Source organism: Dama dama, chromosome 33, assembly GCF_033118175.1.
Source record: "Dama dama isolate Ldn47 chromosome 33, ASM3311817v1, whole genome shotgun sequence".
Taxonomy (NCBI): Eukaryota; Metazoa; Chordata; class Mammalia; order Artiodactyla; family Cervidae; genus Dama; species Dama dama.
This window is the reverse complement of record NC_083713.1, coordinates 3,975,491-3,991,450: the sequence shown is the minus strand read 5'-3', so window position 1 is coordinate 3,991,450 and position 15,960 is coordinate 3,975,491. Positions and strand designations below refer to the sequence as shown.

Below are 15,960 nucleotides of genomic sequence, written 5' to 3'. Positions count from 1 at the left end.
ACTTGACTTCACATTCCAAGATGTCTGGCTCTAAGTGAGTGATCACACCATCGTGGTTATATGGGTCATTAAGATCGTTCTTGGATAGTTCTTTTGTATATGTTAGGTTGCTCTAATATAGGGTTCAAGTCCATTGTTTTCTTGATTTCCCATCTGGATGCTCTATGCATTATTAAAGTATGGTACTGAAATCCTTTACCATTATTGTATTGTTGTCTATTTCTCCCCTCAGCTCTTTGTGAAGTCGCTCAGTCGTGTCCGACTCTCTGCGACCCTGTGGACTGTAGCCTGCCAGGCTCCTCCATCCAAGGGATTTTCTAGGCAAGAGTACTGGACAGGGTTGCCGTTTCCTCTCCAGGGAATCTTCCTGACCCAGGGATCGAACCCAGATCTCCCACGGCAGACACTTTACCATCTGAGCCACCAGGGAAGCCTCAGCTCTTTAGTATCTGCTTAATACATTTATGTACTCTGATGCTGGGTGTGACTATATTTATGATAGTGACGTTTTTGAGGAACTGACCACTTTATCATTATCTAATGAACTTTTCATTATCTAACAGTCTTTTGTTACAGTTTTCAGATTAAATTCTGCTTTGTCTGATATAAGTATAGCTACTCCTGCTCTTTTTTGGTTTCCACTGGCACAGATCTTTTTCCATCACTTTACTCTGACAGTATGTGTTTCCTTAAAACTGAAGTGAGTCTCTTGTAGGAAGCATATAGTAGGGTCTTATATTTTAATCCTAACCACTCTATGTGGTTTTCTAAATAATTTTATTTATTTAGACTGTGCTGAGTCTTCCTTGCTGTGCAGGCTTTTCTCAAGCTGCAGTGAGCAGGGGTTACTCTCCAGCTGCAGTGCATGGGCCTCACAGTGCGGTAGCTTCTCTAGTTGTGGAGCACAGGTTCTAGGTGCTCAGGCTTCAGCAGTTGTAGCTCATGGACTCAGCAGTTGCAGTTCCCAGGCTTTAGAGCACAGGCTCTATAGTTGTGTCTCATGGGCTTAGCTGATCCATGGAAGATGGGATCTTACTAGACCAGGGATCGAACTCATGTCTCCTACATCGGCAGATTCTTTACCACTGAGCCACCTGGGAAGCCCACTCTATGTGTTCTGACTAGGGAAATCAATCCACTAACACTCGGTGATTGTTGCTAGGTAACAACTTATCAATACCATTTATTAAGTGTTTTCTGGCTTACTGAAGTTCACTTGTACCCTTCCTTCTCCCTTGCTGCCTTCCTCTGTGAAATGATGGTTTTCCATAATGCTATGTGTTGATTCCCTTCTCTTGTTTGTGAATCTACTGAAGGTTGTTCTGTGGTTACCATGAGGCTTACATTAAAACATCTTAAAGATATAACAGTCTATTTAACACTGACAACAATTTAACTTCTGTTGCACATAGAGGGTCTAACCTTTTACTCTTTCCCTTTTGTATTTTTTATGCCACAATTTACATCTTTTTCTACTGAGTACCCATTAATACAGTGTTGTAGCTATGGCTCTTTTTAGGACTTCTATCCGTCAATCTTTACACTAGAGGTAGTTAACACATCACCCTATAACAACAGTATTAGAGTATTCTGAATCTGGCTACATGCTTACCTTTGCCAGTGTGCTGTATATTTTCATATATTTCTATGTTACTAACCAGTGTTCTTTCATTTCAGCCTGAAAAACTCCTGTAGATATTTTTTATAGATAGGTTTAGTGGTGATAAACTCTCTCAACTACTATTTGTTAGAAAAAGTCTTTTTCTCACCCTTATTTCTGAAAGACAACTTTTCTGGGTATAGTAATCTTGACTGACAGTTTCTTACTTTCAGCACGTCAAATGTATCATCCTCTTTTCTCCTGGCCTGAAAGATCTCTGCTCAGAAATCCACTGATAGTCTTATGAGGGTTTCCTTCTATGAATTTTTTCCCTTGTTTCTTTTAAAAGTCTCTCTTTGAGTTTAATTTTAGATTGCTTTATTATGTGTATAACAAGATCATTTTGGACTGAAATTTTAACGAAACCTACGGCCTTCAAAAACCTGGATGTCCAAATCTCTCCCCATGTTTGGGAGGGTCTCAGCCACTATTTCTTTACATAAGCTTTCTACTCCTTTCTCATTGGAAGGACTGATGTTGAAGATGAAATTCCAATACTTTGGCCACCTGATGCAAAGAGCTGACTCATTTGAAAAGACCCTGATGCTGGGAAAGATTGAGGGCAGGAGGAGAAGGGGATGACAGAGGATGAGATGGTTGGATGGCATCACCGACTCGATGGACATGGGTCTGGGTGGACTCTGGGAGTTGGTAATGGACAGGGAGGCCTGGCGTGCTGCGGTTCATGGGGTCGCAAAGAGTTGGACATGACTGAGTGACTGAACTGAACTGAATTGAACTGACTCCTTTCTCTTTGCTTCTTTTCCTGGGATTCCAATGAAGCCTACATTGTTTCTCTTAATGATGCCATTTAATCCTACAAGCTTTCTTCATTCTTTTTCATTCTTTTTTCTTTTTGTTCCTCACACTGGATAATTTCAATTGATCTGTCTTCAAGCTTACTGATTTTTCTGTTTGGCTGTCTGTTGTTAAAGCTCTCTATTGAATTCTTCAGTTCTATCATTTCATTCATCAGCTCTAAAATTTCTGTTCAGTTCTTCTTTATATTTTCTGTCTCTTCATTAAACTTTTCACTTTGTTCTTGTACTATTTTCCTGGTAGGAAAATAATTATTAAATGTTTATCTGTTATTTTGAAGCTTAGACTTTTCAGCACAATTACTGTGAATTATTTGTTAGGAAATTCATGATCTTCATTTCTTTGGGCATTGCTGAAGGTTCTTTTGATGGAGTCATGTCTTCTGATTCTTTGTGATTCCTATAGCTTTGCATAGGTGTCTGGACATATGAAGAAGCAGTCACCTTTTCCAGACTTTATGGGTAAGAGAAAACTTACTACTAAATGATCAATGGATCAGTAAAGAAATCACAAGGGAAATTAGAAATCACTTTGAAATGAATAAAAATGAAGCAACAACATGCCAAATTATTTAGGATTCAGTTAAATAGGTACACAGAGAGAAGTTTACATACATAAATGCCTACAGGGCCCAAACCAGACAACGAGCAGCTGTGGAGAGCTGGCTCTCAGAGTGCTCTGCTGGGCTGCCAGTCCACCCACTCCCAACAGGCATATTGCAGAGGAGGCCTGCAACATGGCAAGGCACAGCAGAAGGGGCTAGCTTCAAGGAAGCACACGGTGGTGAGGGTCAGCTGTGGGGATATAGGCTAGTGTCTTGCCCTCACAGAGCCAAACGATAATCACTCCCACTGTATGGTTGCTTTTCTTCCTTGTTCCTAGCCATCTTAATACACTTCTGCTTTGCCAGTCTAGGTGAGACTTTCTTGTGGTGCTCTGAAAGTCTTAGGGAAACTGGTTACTTACTCCATTCTTCATTTCCTGGCTAGGGGAACAACACTTCCTATCTGAGAAGTTCCCTCATGGCACTGAGCAAGGCCAACTTTGGGGAAAGGATAATGCCGTCAAAGTGAAAATACCCTCCTTCCTTTTTTGGTGCAATTATTCTCAGGGTTTTGGTTCCAATGTATCACTAAATTTTCTTAAGTAGACTCCAGAGCTCACCCAGAGCTCTTTTTCTTTATGGATACCTGATTCTTGATTTTTGTAAGGAGATGTTTTCTGACATCACCCTTTGGTGTCACCTTTTTTCCCTGAATTTTCATTTTCTTGATGTTCTCCTTTAAATCACAAAAGCTTCTAATTATTATGATGTCCAGTTTATCTATATTGCTTTTGTTGCTTGTACTTTCAGTTCAGTTCAGTTTACTTGCTCAGTTGTGTCTGACTCTGCAACGCAGTGGACTGCAGCTTCTCTGCCAGGCTTCTTTGTCCATCACCAACTCAAAGAGACTGCTCAAACTCATGTCCATCAAGACGGTCATGCCATCCACCCATCTTATCCTATGTCATCCCCTTCTCTTCCTCCTTCAGTCGTTCCCAGCATCAGGGTCTTTTCCAATGAGTCAGTTCTTTGCATCAGGTGGCCAAAGTATTGGATCTTCAGCATCAGTCCTTCCAATGAATATTCAGGACTGATTTCCTTTATGATTGAATAGTGTGATCTCCTTGCAGTCCAAGGGACTCTCAAGAATCTTCTCCAAAACCACAGTTCAAAAGCATCAATTCTTTGGCGCCCAGCCTTTTTGATGGTCCAATGCTCACAGCCATACATGACTAAGAGAAAAACAATACTTTTGACTATACAGACCTTTGTCGGCAAAGCAATGTCTGTGCTTTTTAATACACTGTCTAAGTTTGGCATAGCTTTTCTTCCAAGGAGCAAGTGTCACCTTTAATTATTATTAATTAAATTTAATTAATTAATTTCACGCTGCAGTCACCTTTCTCAGTGATTATGGAGCCCACAAAAATAAAGTCTGTCACTGTTTCCATTGTTTCCCCACTATTTACCTTGAAGTAATGAGACCAGATGCCATGATCATTGTTTTTTTGAACGTTGAATTTTAAGCCCACTTTTTCACTCTCCATTTTCACCTTCATCAAGAGGTTCTTTAGTTCCCCTTCATTCTGCCATATCTGAGGTTATTGATATTTCTCCTGGCAATCTTTATTTCAGCTGGTGATTCATCCAGTTCAGCATTTCGCATGATGTACTCTGCATAGAAGTTAAACAAGCAGGGTAATAATATACAGCCTTGATGTACTCCTTTCCTAACTTTGAATCAGTCCATTGTTCCATGTCTGGTTCTAACTGTTGCTTCTTGACCTGCATACATGTTTTGCAGGAGGCAGGTAAGGTGGTCTGGTATTATCATCCCTTGAAGAATTTTCCACACTTTGTTGTGATCCACACAGTCAAAGGCCTTGGCATACTCAATGAAGCAGAAGTAGATGTTTTTCTGGAATTCTCTTGCTTTTTCTATGATCCAACGGATGTTGGCAGTTTGATCTCCAGTTTCTCTGCCTTTTCTAAATCCAGACTGAACATCTGGAAGTTGTGGGTTCACAGACTATTGAAGCCTACCTTGAAGAATTTTGAGCATTTCACTAGTGTGTGAAATGAGTGTAATTGTGCAGTAGTTTGAACATTCTTTGGCACTGCCCTTCTTTGCAACTGGAATGAAAACTGACCATTTCCAGTCCTGTGGCCACTGCTGAGTTTTCCAAATTTGCTGGCATATTGGGTGAAGCACTTTAACAGCATCATCTTTTCGGATTTGAAACAGCTCAACTGGAATTCCATCACCTCCATTAACTTTGTTTAGAGTGATGATTTCTAAGGCCTACTTGACTTCATATTCCAGGATGTCTGGCTCTAGGTGAGTGATCACACCATCGTGGTTATCTGGGTCATTAAGATCTTTTTTGGACTATAAAACACTGATGAAAGAAATCAAAGAGGACACAAGTAGATGGAGAAATATACCGTGTTTGTGGATTTGAAGAATCAATATTGTGAAAATGAGTATACTACCCAAAGCAATGTATAGATTCAATGCAATCCCTATCAAGCTACCAATGGTATTGTTCACAGAACTAGAACAAATAATTTCACAATTTGTATGGAAATACAAAAAACCCTGAATAGCCAAAGCAATCTTGAGAAAGAAGAATGGAACTGGAGGAATCAACCTGCCTGACTTCAGGCTCTACTACAAAGCCACAGTCATCAAGAGAGTATGGTACTGGCACAAAGACAGAAATATAGATCAATGGAACAAAATAGAAAGCCCAGGGAAAAACCCACATACCTATGGACACCTTATCTTCGACAAAGGAGGCAAGGATATACAATGGAAAAAAGACAACCTCTTTAACAAGTGGTGCTGGGAAAACTGGTCAACCACTTGTAAGAGAATGAAACTAGAACACTTTCTAATACCATACACAAAAATAAACTCAAAATGGATTAAAGATCTAAATGCAAGGCCAGAAACTATAAAACTCCTAGAGGAGAACATAGGCAAAACACTCTCCGACATAAATCACAGCAAGATCCTCTATGACCCACCTCCCAGAATATTGGATATAAAAGCAAAAATAAACAAATGGGACCTAGTGAAACTTAAAAGCTTTTGCACAACAAAGGAAACTATAAGCAAGGTGAAAAGACAGCCCTCAGAATGGGAGAGAATAATAGCAAATGAAGAAACAGACAAAGGATTAATCTCAAAAATATACAAGCAACTCCTGAAGCTCAATTCCAGAAAAATAAATGACCCAATCAAAAAATAGGCCAAAGAACTAAACAGACATTTCTCCAAAGAAGACATACAGATGGCGAACAAACACATGAAAAGATGCTCAACATCACTCATTATCAGAGAAATGCAAATCAAAACCTCAAGGAGGTACCATTACACGCCAGTCAGGATGGCTGCTATCCAAAAGTCTACAAGCAATAAATGCTGGAGAGGGTGTGGAGAAAAGGGAACCCTCTTACACTGATGGTGGGAATGCAGACTAGTACAGCCGCTATGGAGAACAGTGTGGAGATTTCTTAAAAAAAACTGGAAATAGAACTGCCATATGACCCAGCAATCCCACTTCTGGGCATACACACTGAGGAAACCAGATCTGAAAGAGACACGTGCACCCCAATGTTCATCGCAGCACTGTTTATAATAGCCAGGACATGGAAGCAACCTAGATGCCCATCAGCAGATGAATGGATAAGGAAGCTGTGGTACATATACACAATGGAATATTACTCAGCCATTAAAAAGAATTCATTTGAATCAGTTCTAATGAGATGGATGAAACTGGAGCCCATTATGCAGAGTGAAGTAAGCCAGAAAGATAAAGACCAATACAGTATACTAACACATATATATGGAATTTTAAAAGATGGTAACAATAACCCTATATGCAAAACAGAAAAAGAGACACAGATGTACAGAAGAGACTTTGGGACTCTGTTCGAAAAGGCAAGGGTGGGATGTTCTGAGAGAATAGCATTGAAACAAGTATACTATCAAGGGTGAAACAGATCACCAGCCCAGGTTGGATGCATGAGACAAGTGCTCAGGGCTGGTGCACTGGGAAGACCCAGAGGGATGGGATGGAGAGGGAGGTGGGAGGGGGGATCGGGATGGGGAACACATGTAAATCCATGGCTGATTCATGTCAATGTATGGCAAAAACCACTACAATATTGTAAAGTAATTAGCCTCCAACTAATAAAAATAAATGGAAAAAAACTAAAATAAAATATGGGTAGTGGAAATTAAAAAAAAAAAAAAGATCTTTTTTGGAGAGTCCTTCCGTGTATTCGTGTCACCTCTTCTTAGTATCTTCTTCTTCTGTTAGGTCCATATTGTCTCTGTCCTTAAATGTGTCCATCCATTCATGAAATGTTCCCTTGGTATCTCTAATTCTCTTGAAGTGATCTCTAGCCTTTTCCATTCTATTGTTTTCCTCTATTTCTTTGCATTGATCACTTAGGAAGGCTTTCTTATCTCTCCTTGCTATTCTTTGGAACTCTGCATTCAGATGGGTATATCTTTCCTTTTCTCCTTCCCCTTTCACTTCTCTTATCTCAGCTATTTGTAAGGCATCCTCAGAGAACCATTTTGCCTTTTTGCATTTCTTTTTCTTGGGCATGGTCTTGATCACCACCTCCTGTACAATGTCAGGAACCTCCATCATAGTTCTTCAGGCACTCTGTCTATCAGATCTAACCCCTTGAATCTATTTGTCACTTCTACTATATAATCATAAGGGATTTGATTTAGGTTATACCTGAATGGTCTTGTGATTTTCCCTACTTTATTCAATTTAAGTCTTAATTTGGCAGTAAGGAGTTCATGATCTGAGCCACAGTCAGCTCCTGGTCTTGTTTTTGTTGACTGTATAGAGCTTCTCCATCTTCAGCTGCAAAGAATATAATCAATCTGATTTTGGTATTGACCCTCTGGTGATGTCCATGTGTAGGTTATCTAAGAAACCATTGCCTAATCCAAGATCACAAAGATTTATATCTGTTTTCTTCTAAGATTATGGCAACCCACTCCAGTACTCTTGCGTGGAAAATCCCATGGACTGAGGAGCCTAGTAGGCTACAGTCCATGGGGTCACAAAGAGTCAGACACGACTGAGCGACTTCACTTCACTTCTTCTAAGAGTTCTACAATTTTAGCTTTGATATTTACATTTGTTTTGTTTTATAATCTATTTTATCTGATCCACAGCCTCTCCAACTTTCTTATAGTTACTATTGGCAAAATATATCTTTTTCCTTTCTCTTATATTCAATCTATTTGTATCTCTGAATCTAAACTATGTCTGAAGTAGAAAGCATATAATTGGATCTTGTTTTTTTAAACCTGCCTGACAATCTTTGCCTTTTAATTGGATTGTTTAGCTCACTGACAGTCAATGTTTTTACTGAGAGAGTTAGATTATCTTACTTTTTGTTTTCTATGTTTAATGTCTTTTTTATTTCCTATTCTCCATTACTTTCTTCTGCATTAAGTGAATATTTACAGTGTGACATTTTAATTCCTTTAATGATTTTTTTCACTATACTTTTTTAAAAGTTATTTTCCTAAGGCTTTCTCTGAGGCTTATCAGAATACATGTCAAATTGAGACTAGCTTTACTACAGTGAGAAATTATGTTACTCTTCTTCCATTCAGTACCTACATGTTTTTGATGTTTATGATATACGTTTGCTTATGTGCATTTTGTTGAAAATGTGGCTTAACATTAGTGGAATAAATTTATTTTCATATGTATAAAAGTGGCACTTTTCAACCTTTGTCATTTTATCTATTGGGATTTCATATTATTTTGGTCAATTTAAGAAATTCTTTATGTCACACTTTAACTACTGTCATATTTGTTGAAATCTTTTCCCCAACCTTCTTATTTTACCTCTCAGTGTAGAAAATCAACCTTTTCATTTTTATTGCTTCAAATGTTTGAAACTTCTTAACCTTCTAAGGTATGAAACACATTAAAAGTTTTCTTCTACATAGGCCATAAACTCTTGGTACATAGCTAAACTTTTTTTCTCCTCCTTCATAGATTAAATCTTACTCTGGGTTGTGCAATTAAACTTACTCTGCAATTAAACTTGTGCAAGAGATGCAGATTTATTCAGTGAAAACCAGACATAAGTTATCTGTAGCTACATGTCACAGACAGGCAGGTATTAATGGGATGCTAGCTAACACACAGAGCTCACTGCGGCTTTACTCAGCACACCCTGCACTGCTGAGTGAGGCGACACACCTCAACAGACTGATCACACAGCATGTGATCACACAAATCAGTCACTGAACGTAGTGTCAACAAACCATTCAGAGGTGTATCTCACACTTGATGGCCATCTTGTACATAATGCTTAGTTCAGTTAGATCATATTTTGATGGTGCTATGATTAGGATTTAAGTTGATGTCCCTACAAATTGTTTACCAGTTTCCCAACACTATTTTTTTTTTAAAGAATAAGAAACTCTCTTTTTTAAACTTGAGATATACAACTACATGCTGCTCTTGCTATACTAGATCATTCACTAGAGGGAAAAATAATGGTATAAAGGATAATAGCATAGAATAACTATATTGGCTATAATAACTATAATAACTATAATGGCTCAATGAACAAAATTGGAATGGGGAGGGCAGATCACAAAGATACATTTAACATTAAAATAAAGTGAAATCTATCAAAATTGATGATTATACCATTGTTATGAAGAAGATGTTTCTAGTCTCAGGAAACACAAATCAAAGTGTTTAAGGGTAAAGGATCATGACAAATGTAACTAATCTCATAAGGATCAAAAACAAAATCCAAAAAACAAAACAAACATCACATTCATAATAGAACAGTGCTTCTCAAACAGGGCTGATTTGCCCCACAAGGTGACATTTTCTTATGTCCAAAGACATTTTGGGGAAGAGGAGCTATTGGTATCTGGTGGGTGGAAGCCAGGAATGCTGCTAAATACCCTACAAAGCACAGACTGGACCCTCAAAGCAAAGAATTACCTGGCCCCTAGGTTGATAATAAGGTTGAAAAATGCTAATATAGAGAAAGCAAATGATGGAGAAAGTGGGATAGAATTTAGTAGTCAGTGTGTCTGGGTGAGGGAATATGAATATCATTTTGATTATTGTTCTTAACCTTGCGTTTTCTTATAATTTGGAAATTAATTCCAAATAAAGCATTTTTAAAAGCCTTTTAAAAAGTACTATGCTATGATGATTACTACTTTATCATACATTAAACCACTGCAGGGAAAAGTGGACCTCTCTGGGGGCCCTCTATTCTATTTCACTGATGACAGACATCTTTTTTCCCAGTGCCACGTTCTTTTCATTTCTATTTCTATATAATTCTGGCAACCTCATTCCATTAACAAAAACAGAACTGTTTTTAAAATATATATACATACGTATCTACATATTGATATATTTGGTTTTTCCAAATTAATTTTAGTTTTCTTATTTTTAAAAAATATTTTATTGGAATCCTGATTTGAAAGCACTCTTTTAATCCAGAATGCCATTTCACACACTTCTTTGGGAATCATCTCCTGAAGACTTAGAGTAGTGAACATTTCTGGTTGCTGCTGCTGCTGCTGCTAAGTCGCTTCAGTCGTGTCTGACTCTGTGCGACCCCATAGACAGCAGCCCACCAGGCTCCCCCATCCCTGGGATTCTCCAGGCAAGAACACTGGAGTGGGTTGCCATTGCCTTCTCCAGTGCATGAAAGTGAAAAGTGAAAGTGAAGTTGTTCAGTTGCGTCCGACTCTTCATGACCCCATGGACTGCAGCCTCCCAGGCTCCTCCATCCATAGCATTTTCCAGGCAAGAGTACTGGAGTGGGGCGCCATCACCTTCTCCGATTTCTGATTAGGAGACCTAATTATCAAAGTCCATAAGAATAGTTCTTTTGAAATTAATGAAGGTGCATTTTAATATATGCACCTTAAATATGCAAAGATCACATAGCTGGGTTATTTATTTGCCTGATTATTTTTCAGGGAACAGACAGTGAGGCTGGGCTCTGAAAAGCTGAAGCAGTGATTTCCCAATGACAGCACCACTCATGTAATCCAAGCTTTTCAGGGTCATCCAAAATGAAAAGTGACACTAAGCCACATGTAATACTAAGGATATGTTTGGATTAGAAAAATACATTACAAATGCATTTTCAAAGGTTGACATGTTGGAAAATGCTTTTGTATTTTTTAGGCCATAGAACCTTAAAGCCTAAGTGACTTTAAATTAACTACATCTATCACAGATACATTTCTCTGCAAGTATCTGTAGTTCTGTCTGGAACACAGCAGCATACCAATATATCAATGAGTTAGAAACTTGGATTCTATTTCACTTCTGATTTTATCTCTGTTTATTAACAATTTCTTCAAAGGTAAAATAATATAAATAGGTTCACAAAAGGATATGTGTTAATATAGCAGTCCTCAACCTTTTTAGCACCAAGGACTGGTTTCATGGAAGACAATTTTTCGATGGATGGGGATGGGCGGTGGGGTGGCAAATGATGGTTCAGGCAATAATGGGAGTGATAGGCAGGATGATGCAGGTAATGAAAGTTATGGGGAGCAATGGGGTGCAGCATATGAAGCTTCGCTTGCTCTCTCACTGCATACCTCGTGCTATGAGGCCAGGTTCCTAACAGGCCAAGGACTGCTACCAGTCCGTGGCATGGGGGTTGGGGATCCTCTGTTAATATATTTAATAACTGTCTCACAAAATCATTTTCAAAAGAGAAAGACCCCATTTGTGGTGGCTGGTAGCTTTCATGTTCCCAATCCTCTCTTTTCCCTTTTGTCTCAAATCTGAACAACCTCATAAAAAGGAGAGCTTATAATGTTAGGCCCCAGCACACTCAGTCCCTTGGCACTAAAATTTCAAAGCATGCAAACCCTAGCCTGAGCATGGGACTCTACCTGGCTTACCTCCTAACTGTAATAAAAACTCAACGCCCTGCATTGTTCCTGTTCTACTCCAGATCAAACCAGAGCCATTCTCCTTGAATGATACATTTACTATTGACTGTTGTGAGTAACGAATCCTTTTCATACCCACTGGAGGCCAGGTGTTATTTATCCCAACCTCAATAACTTCCTGAAGTAGGGGACTGCCTACCATCCAGTAGGAGATGGTAAATAAAACACCAAATAAAATAAATAAAACACCAACTGGCAGTTTTGCTTACTGATTTCTCAGAATCACTTGCCAAGGAGCTAGGATGATTCCAATCTCTAGGAAGTCCTCTAGAGAAAGACCAGGAGAGTAATAGTATCATGTTTGTAAACATGAATAAGTTAGAATTTGAAATATACTAAAGCAAATGTCTAAGAGAAGGTTAATAATTCACACAATTAAATCTGAAGGGATAAAATTAACCCCAGAAGTGCAATACTAAAGATCTAACTTCAGTTACTTTTACTTTTATTATTTTAACAAAAACATTTAAAATGAAAAGTTTTCTTATACCTAAACTACACATTAAAAACCAAAACACACACACACACACAAAACCAAAACACAGAATCCCAGTTCTCACCCAAATGGCACTCCAAGCGCACCCAGAGGAGTCACCAGGACCGTGGGGACCGCTGTGTAAGCCAGGAAGTTTCCAATCTGGCCAACAGCCACTGTCAAGAGAATCACAAGGATGTCACTGCAATTACAAAACTCTCTTTGAGCATTATCAGAGTTGAATTTTGCAAGACTGTGCTCTGAAAGGGCTTCTTTCCCATTCCAGGTGAGGAAGGATATATGGGACACTGTTTGTATGTTTAAGAGTCCTGAGGGCAAAGGACAGCAGGCCCAGTACTACCTATCACTGGCCCAATTAGTCAGTGGAGTAGCTTCAACTTGCTACGAAAATTCCCAACTTAACCAATGGTGACTGAAGTGGATGCAGTAAAAGTGTATATCCACTTTCTTCTTAACATATCCCTGTTTTAAGACAGATCATATAGAGCTTTCCCTGTCCCTTCAAGTGACCTGGGATACATTCCAGTGACATACTGCTGGCACATCCAGTGGAAACACTATTGCCTGCACAGGACTGTGTCTGGGGCTGCATCAAGATAAAGCTCAAACATGAGTTCTTCAATAAAGCAACATCTGCCAGAAAATTTCTTGCCTAAAGACAACATGTGACAAATAGACCTCAAGATATATCTGAAATATCTAACAAAATTTTTCTTTACATATTTAAAGTTCTGAGGTCTAATTTTATAACACATGACCTCTGTTAAGGCTGAGTGAAGAAACTCTCCTTTGTAAAACCAATGACATTGAGCAAAAGTTCACCAGATGCCCACAGACTAACCACAGATGAGGAAGCAAGAGCTGCCTTAATTTCTTCAGACCCAGGGCACTCTGACCTAGACAAAATTCAGGGCTAGTTTCAGGCAGCAGGAGCCTCTACCCTCGCCCTCCATTGCCCCCCACCCTCTTGGTCCTCATTCCAGAGAACAAGCTAAGCTCACCACCTCCACCCAGCCCTGCCAGACAAATGACTGATCTTACAAAGACCAAGCTTTTTACCAAAGAGTACTTACTTGCAATTGTTCCTGCCCACCATACAACATCTGTTAAGTAGGAGGTACCTGTAAAAGAGTGAGATAAACATGTCAGGAACGTATGAAGTGAGAGGCTTACAAGCTACATACTGAAAAGAGGAAGCCAATCCAAACAAATAAAATCTTTATAAACTGTAGGGTTTTCTGGCTCAACATGTCACCTAGAGACAAATATTCTTTGGAGTAACATTTTATATGTTGATTTCAAATGAGATTTGCTCTTCAAAGTACAATTCTCTCAAGCATTTACAGAAACCCATGTGTATGATAATTTTACTAGCATAAGGTTTAATGACTTGCTACTTAAACAGGTTACTCAATGTTCATAATGTGGAAGCTTTGTCACATGGCTCTTTTTGAAACCACGTGAAAATGGCTGAAAGCAGACCCTCACACTCACTGAATGATTGACACTGTACACAGAGCTTTCTGTTTCACTCCCTTAGATTACCCTCCTATGTTCACGCATGCCAGTGCAGCAGAGATGGGAGCAGCTGTCCAGGCCCTCGTCACATCCATCCCTCCTCTTGTTCTTCTTCAGGTATGTCAAAATGCTCCTAGTCCAAGAGGCTTTTTTCACTTCAGATTAAAATACCTAATTCTGTTTGGATGTTTTAATTTTCAGTAATTTGGTATAATGAACACAGGAAGCCAACCTGTTTCACTGAGAAGCAGAGCTCCAGGTATTTAAAAAGTACCCTAAAAAAGAGATCAGTACGTAATGATGAAGTAGAAGGAATGATCTAGTTCAAACAGCACCGCTTGGCAACATCACAGTAAAAACTTATGCAGGCAAGAACCATCAGTGGATACTAAAATGGGTGAATGAAAGCTTGCTAAGGGATGGATTCTCACGCAGTCTCCATGGATCACCTCCACAAGTTTTATAATCACAAGAGATAAAGTTATCTTTGGTCTTCCCAGGTGGCACCAGTGGTAAAGAGCTTGCTTGCCAATGCAGGAGATGTAAGAGATGTGGGTTTGATCCCTGGGTCAGGAAGATCTCCTGGAGAAGGGAATGGCAACCCACTGCAGTATTCTTGCCTGGAGAATCCCATGGACAGAGGAGCCTGACGGGCTACAGTCCATAGGGTCGTAAAGAGTCAAACATGACTGAAGCAACTTGCACGCACAGCATGCAAGTCTCTGATGAACATCACCGTAACCAAATGGTCAAAGTCAAGTTTAACACAATCAGCAGTGGGACAAGCCACACTGTGTCCTCCTGTGGGTGTACCGAGAAGGGTACAACATTATGTCTTCAGAGCTCCTACCAGAGTGCATCACCTGATCTGATCACAAGGAAATTGTGAGATGGTCCATACATCAGCTGGCTTGTACTCTTTGAAATCGGCAATGTCATGAAAGACAACTTTTGCAGATGACAGGAAATTAAGAGATGTGACTAAACACAACACATGATGTTAGATGGATAAAAGGCTGCTATAAAGGACAGTGTGGGTAACTGGCAAAACCAGCTGGACTGCAGTAGATAACAGAGTAACAAAATCTTTTCACTTACTATATGAGAATGTGACTTATGGTCCACTTTCTGAGGGGCAACAGGGTAAAAATGACCCCTGATGGGCAAATGGCACCCAACTGGAGGAGTGTGAACACCTGCTAGAGATTATCACCTGAGCTCCCCCTTACTGCAACCCCTCTGGGAATAGGCACAGCTCTTTGAGGGTCTGGGAGTTCTTCATCTACGATTTTACACTGGGGGGCATGAGGCTTGTAAGGATGGGCAGTTGAGCACCGCCTGCTGCAGTTCTGCCTCTAAGCCTGAAACCTCACCCTTAAAGAGCACCCTTAAACCGCACCCTATAGCTCTGCCTCTGCTATCGGGCTCCAAAACAGAGGGCCTGACACTGGCTCCTGTCCCATGTCCTTCTGAATGTGCCTGATATGAATGTGGCCCATGGTGTCCTACATGTCTGAAAATATAGCCGAGCCTAAGAATGCCCTGCAGTGAATACTGCAGAACAACTATCAATACAGAATCCTGGTTGAATTTCCCAAAAGTGTTGTGGCCATTTTAGAGCATGTCCTTACTTACATGTGAAATCTTAAAGAAAGAAAGAGAAAAAGACAGAAGTGTCAAAGCAATCCTGAAGAAGAAAAACTAAGCTGTAGGCATAATCCTCCTAGACTTCAGACAATACTACAAACCTACAGTAACTAAGACAGTGTGACACTGGCACAAACACAGATCAATAAAACAGGACACAAAGTCCAGAAATAAACCTACAGACTCAGGGGCAATCAACCTTCAACTAAGGAGGCAAGAATATACAATGAAGAAAAGACATTCTCTTCAGCAAATCGTGCTTGGAAAGC

At 39.6% G+C, this 15,960-nt stretch overlaps 1 protein-coding gene across 2 annotated transcripts in view; it reads right to left on the bottom strand.

Moving 5' to 3' along the window:
• The window catches only part of NIPA1 (NIPA magnesium transporter 1), a 49,422-nt gene that overhangs the window by 16,176 nt on the left and 17,286 nt on the right, over positions 1-15,960 (bottom strand). For both annotated transcript variants that reach the window (XM_061135422.1, XM_061135423.1), the window contains exons 2-3: positions 13,600-13,647; positions 12,591-12,681 (exon numbers count right to left, since the gene is read on the bottom strand). In XM_061135422.1, coding sequence (XP_060991405.1) covers positions 12,591-12,681; positions 13,600-13,647 — 139 coding nt within the window. The remainder of the gene's footprint in view (positions 1-12,590; positions 12,682-13,599; positions 13,648-15,960) is intronic.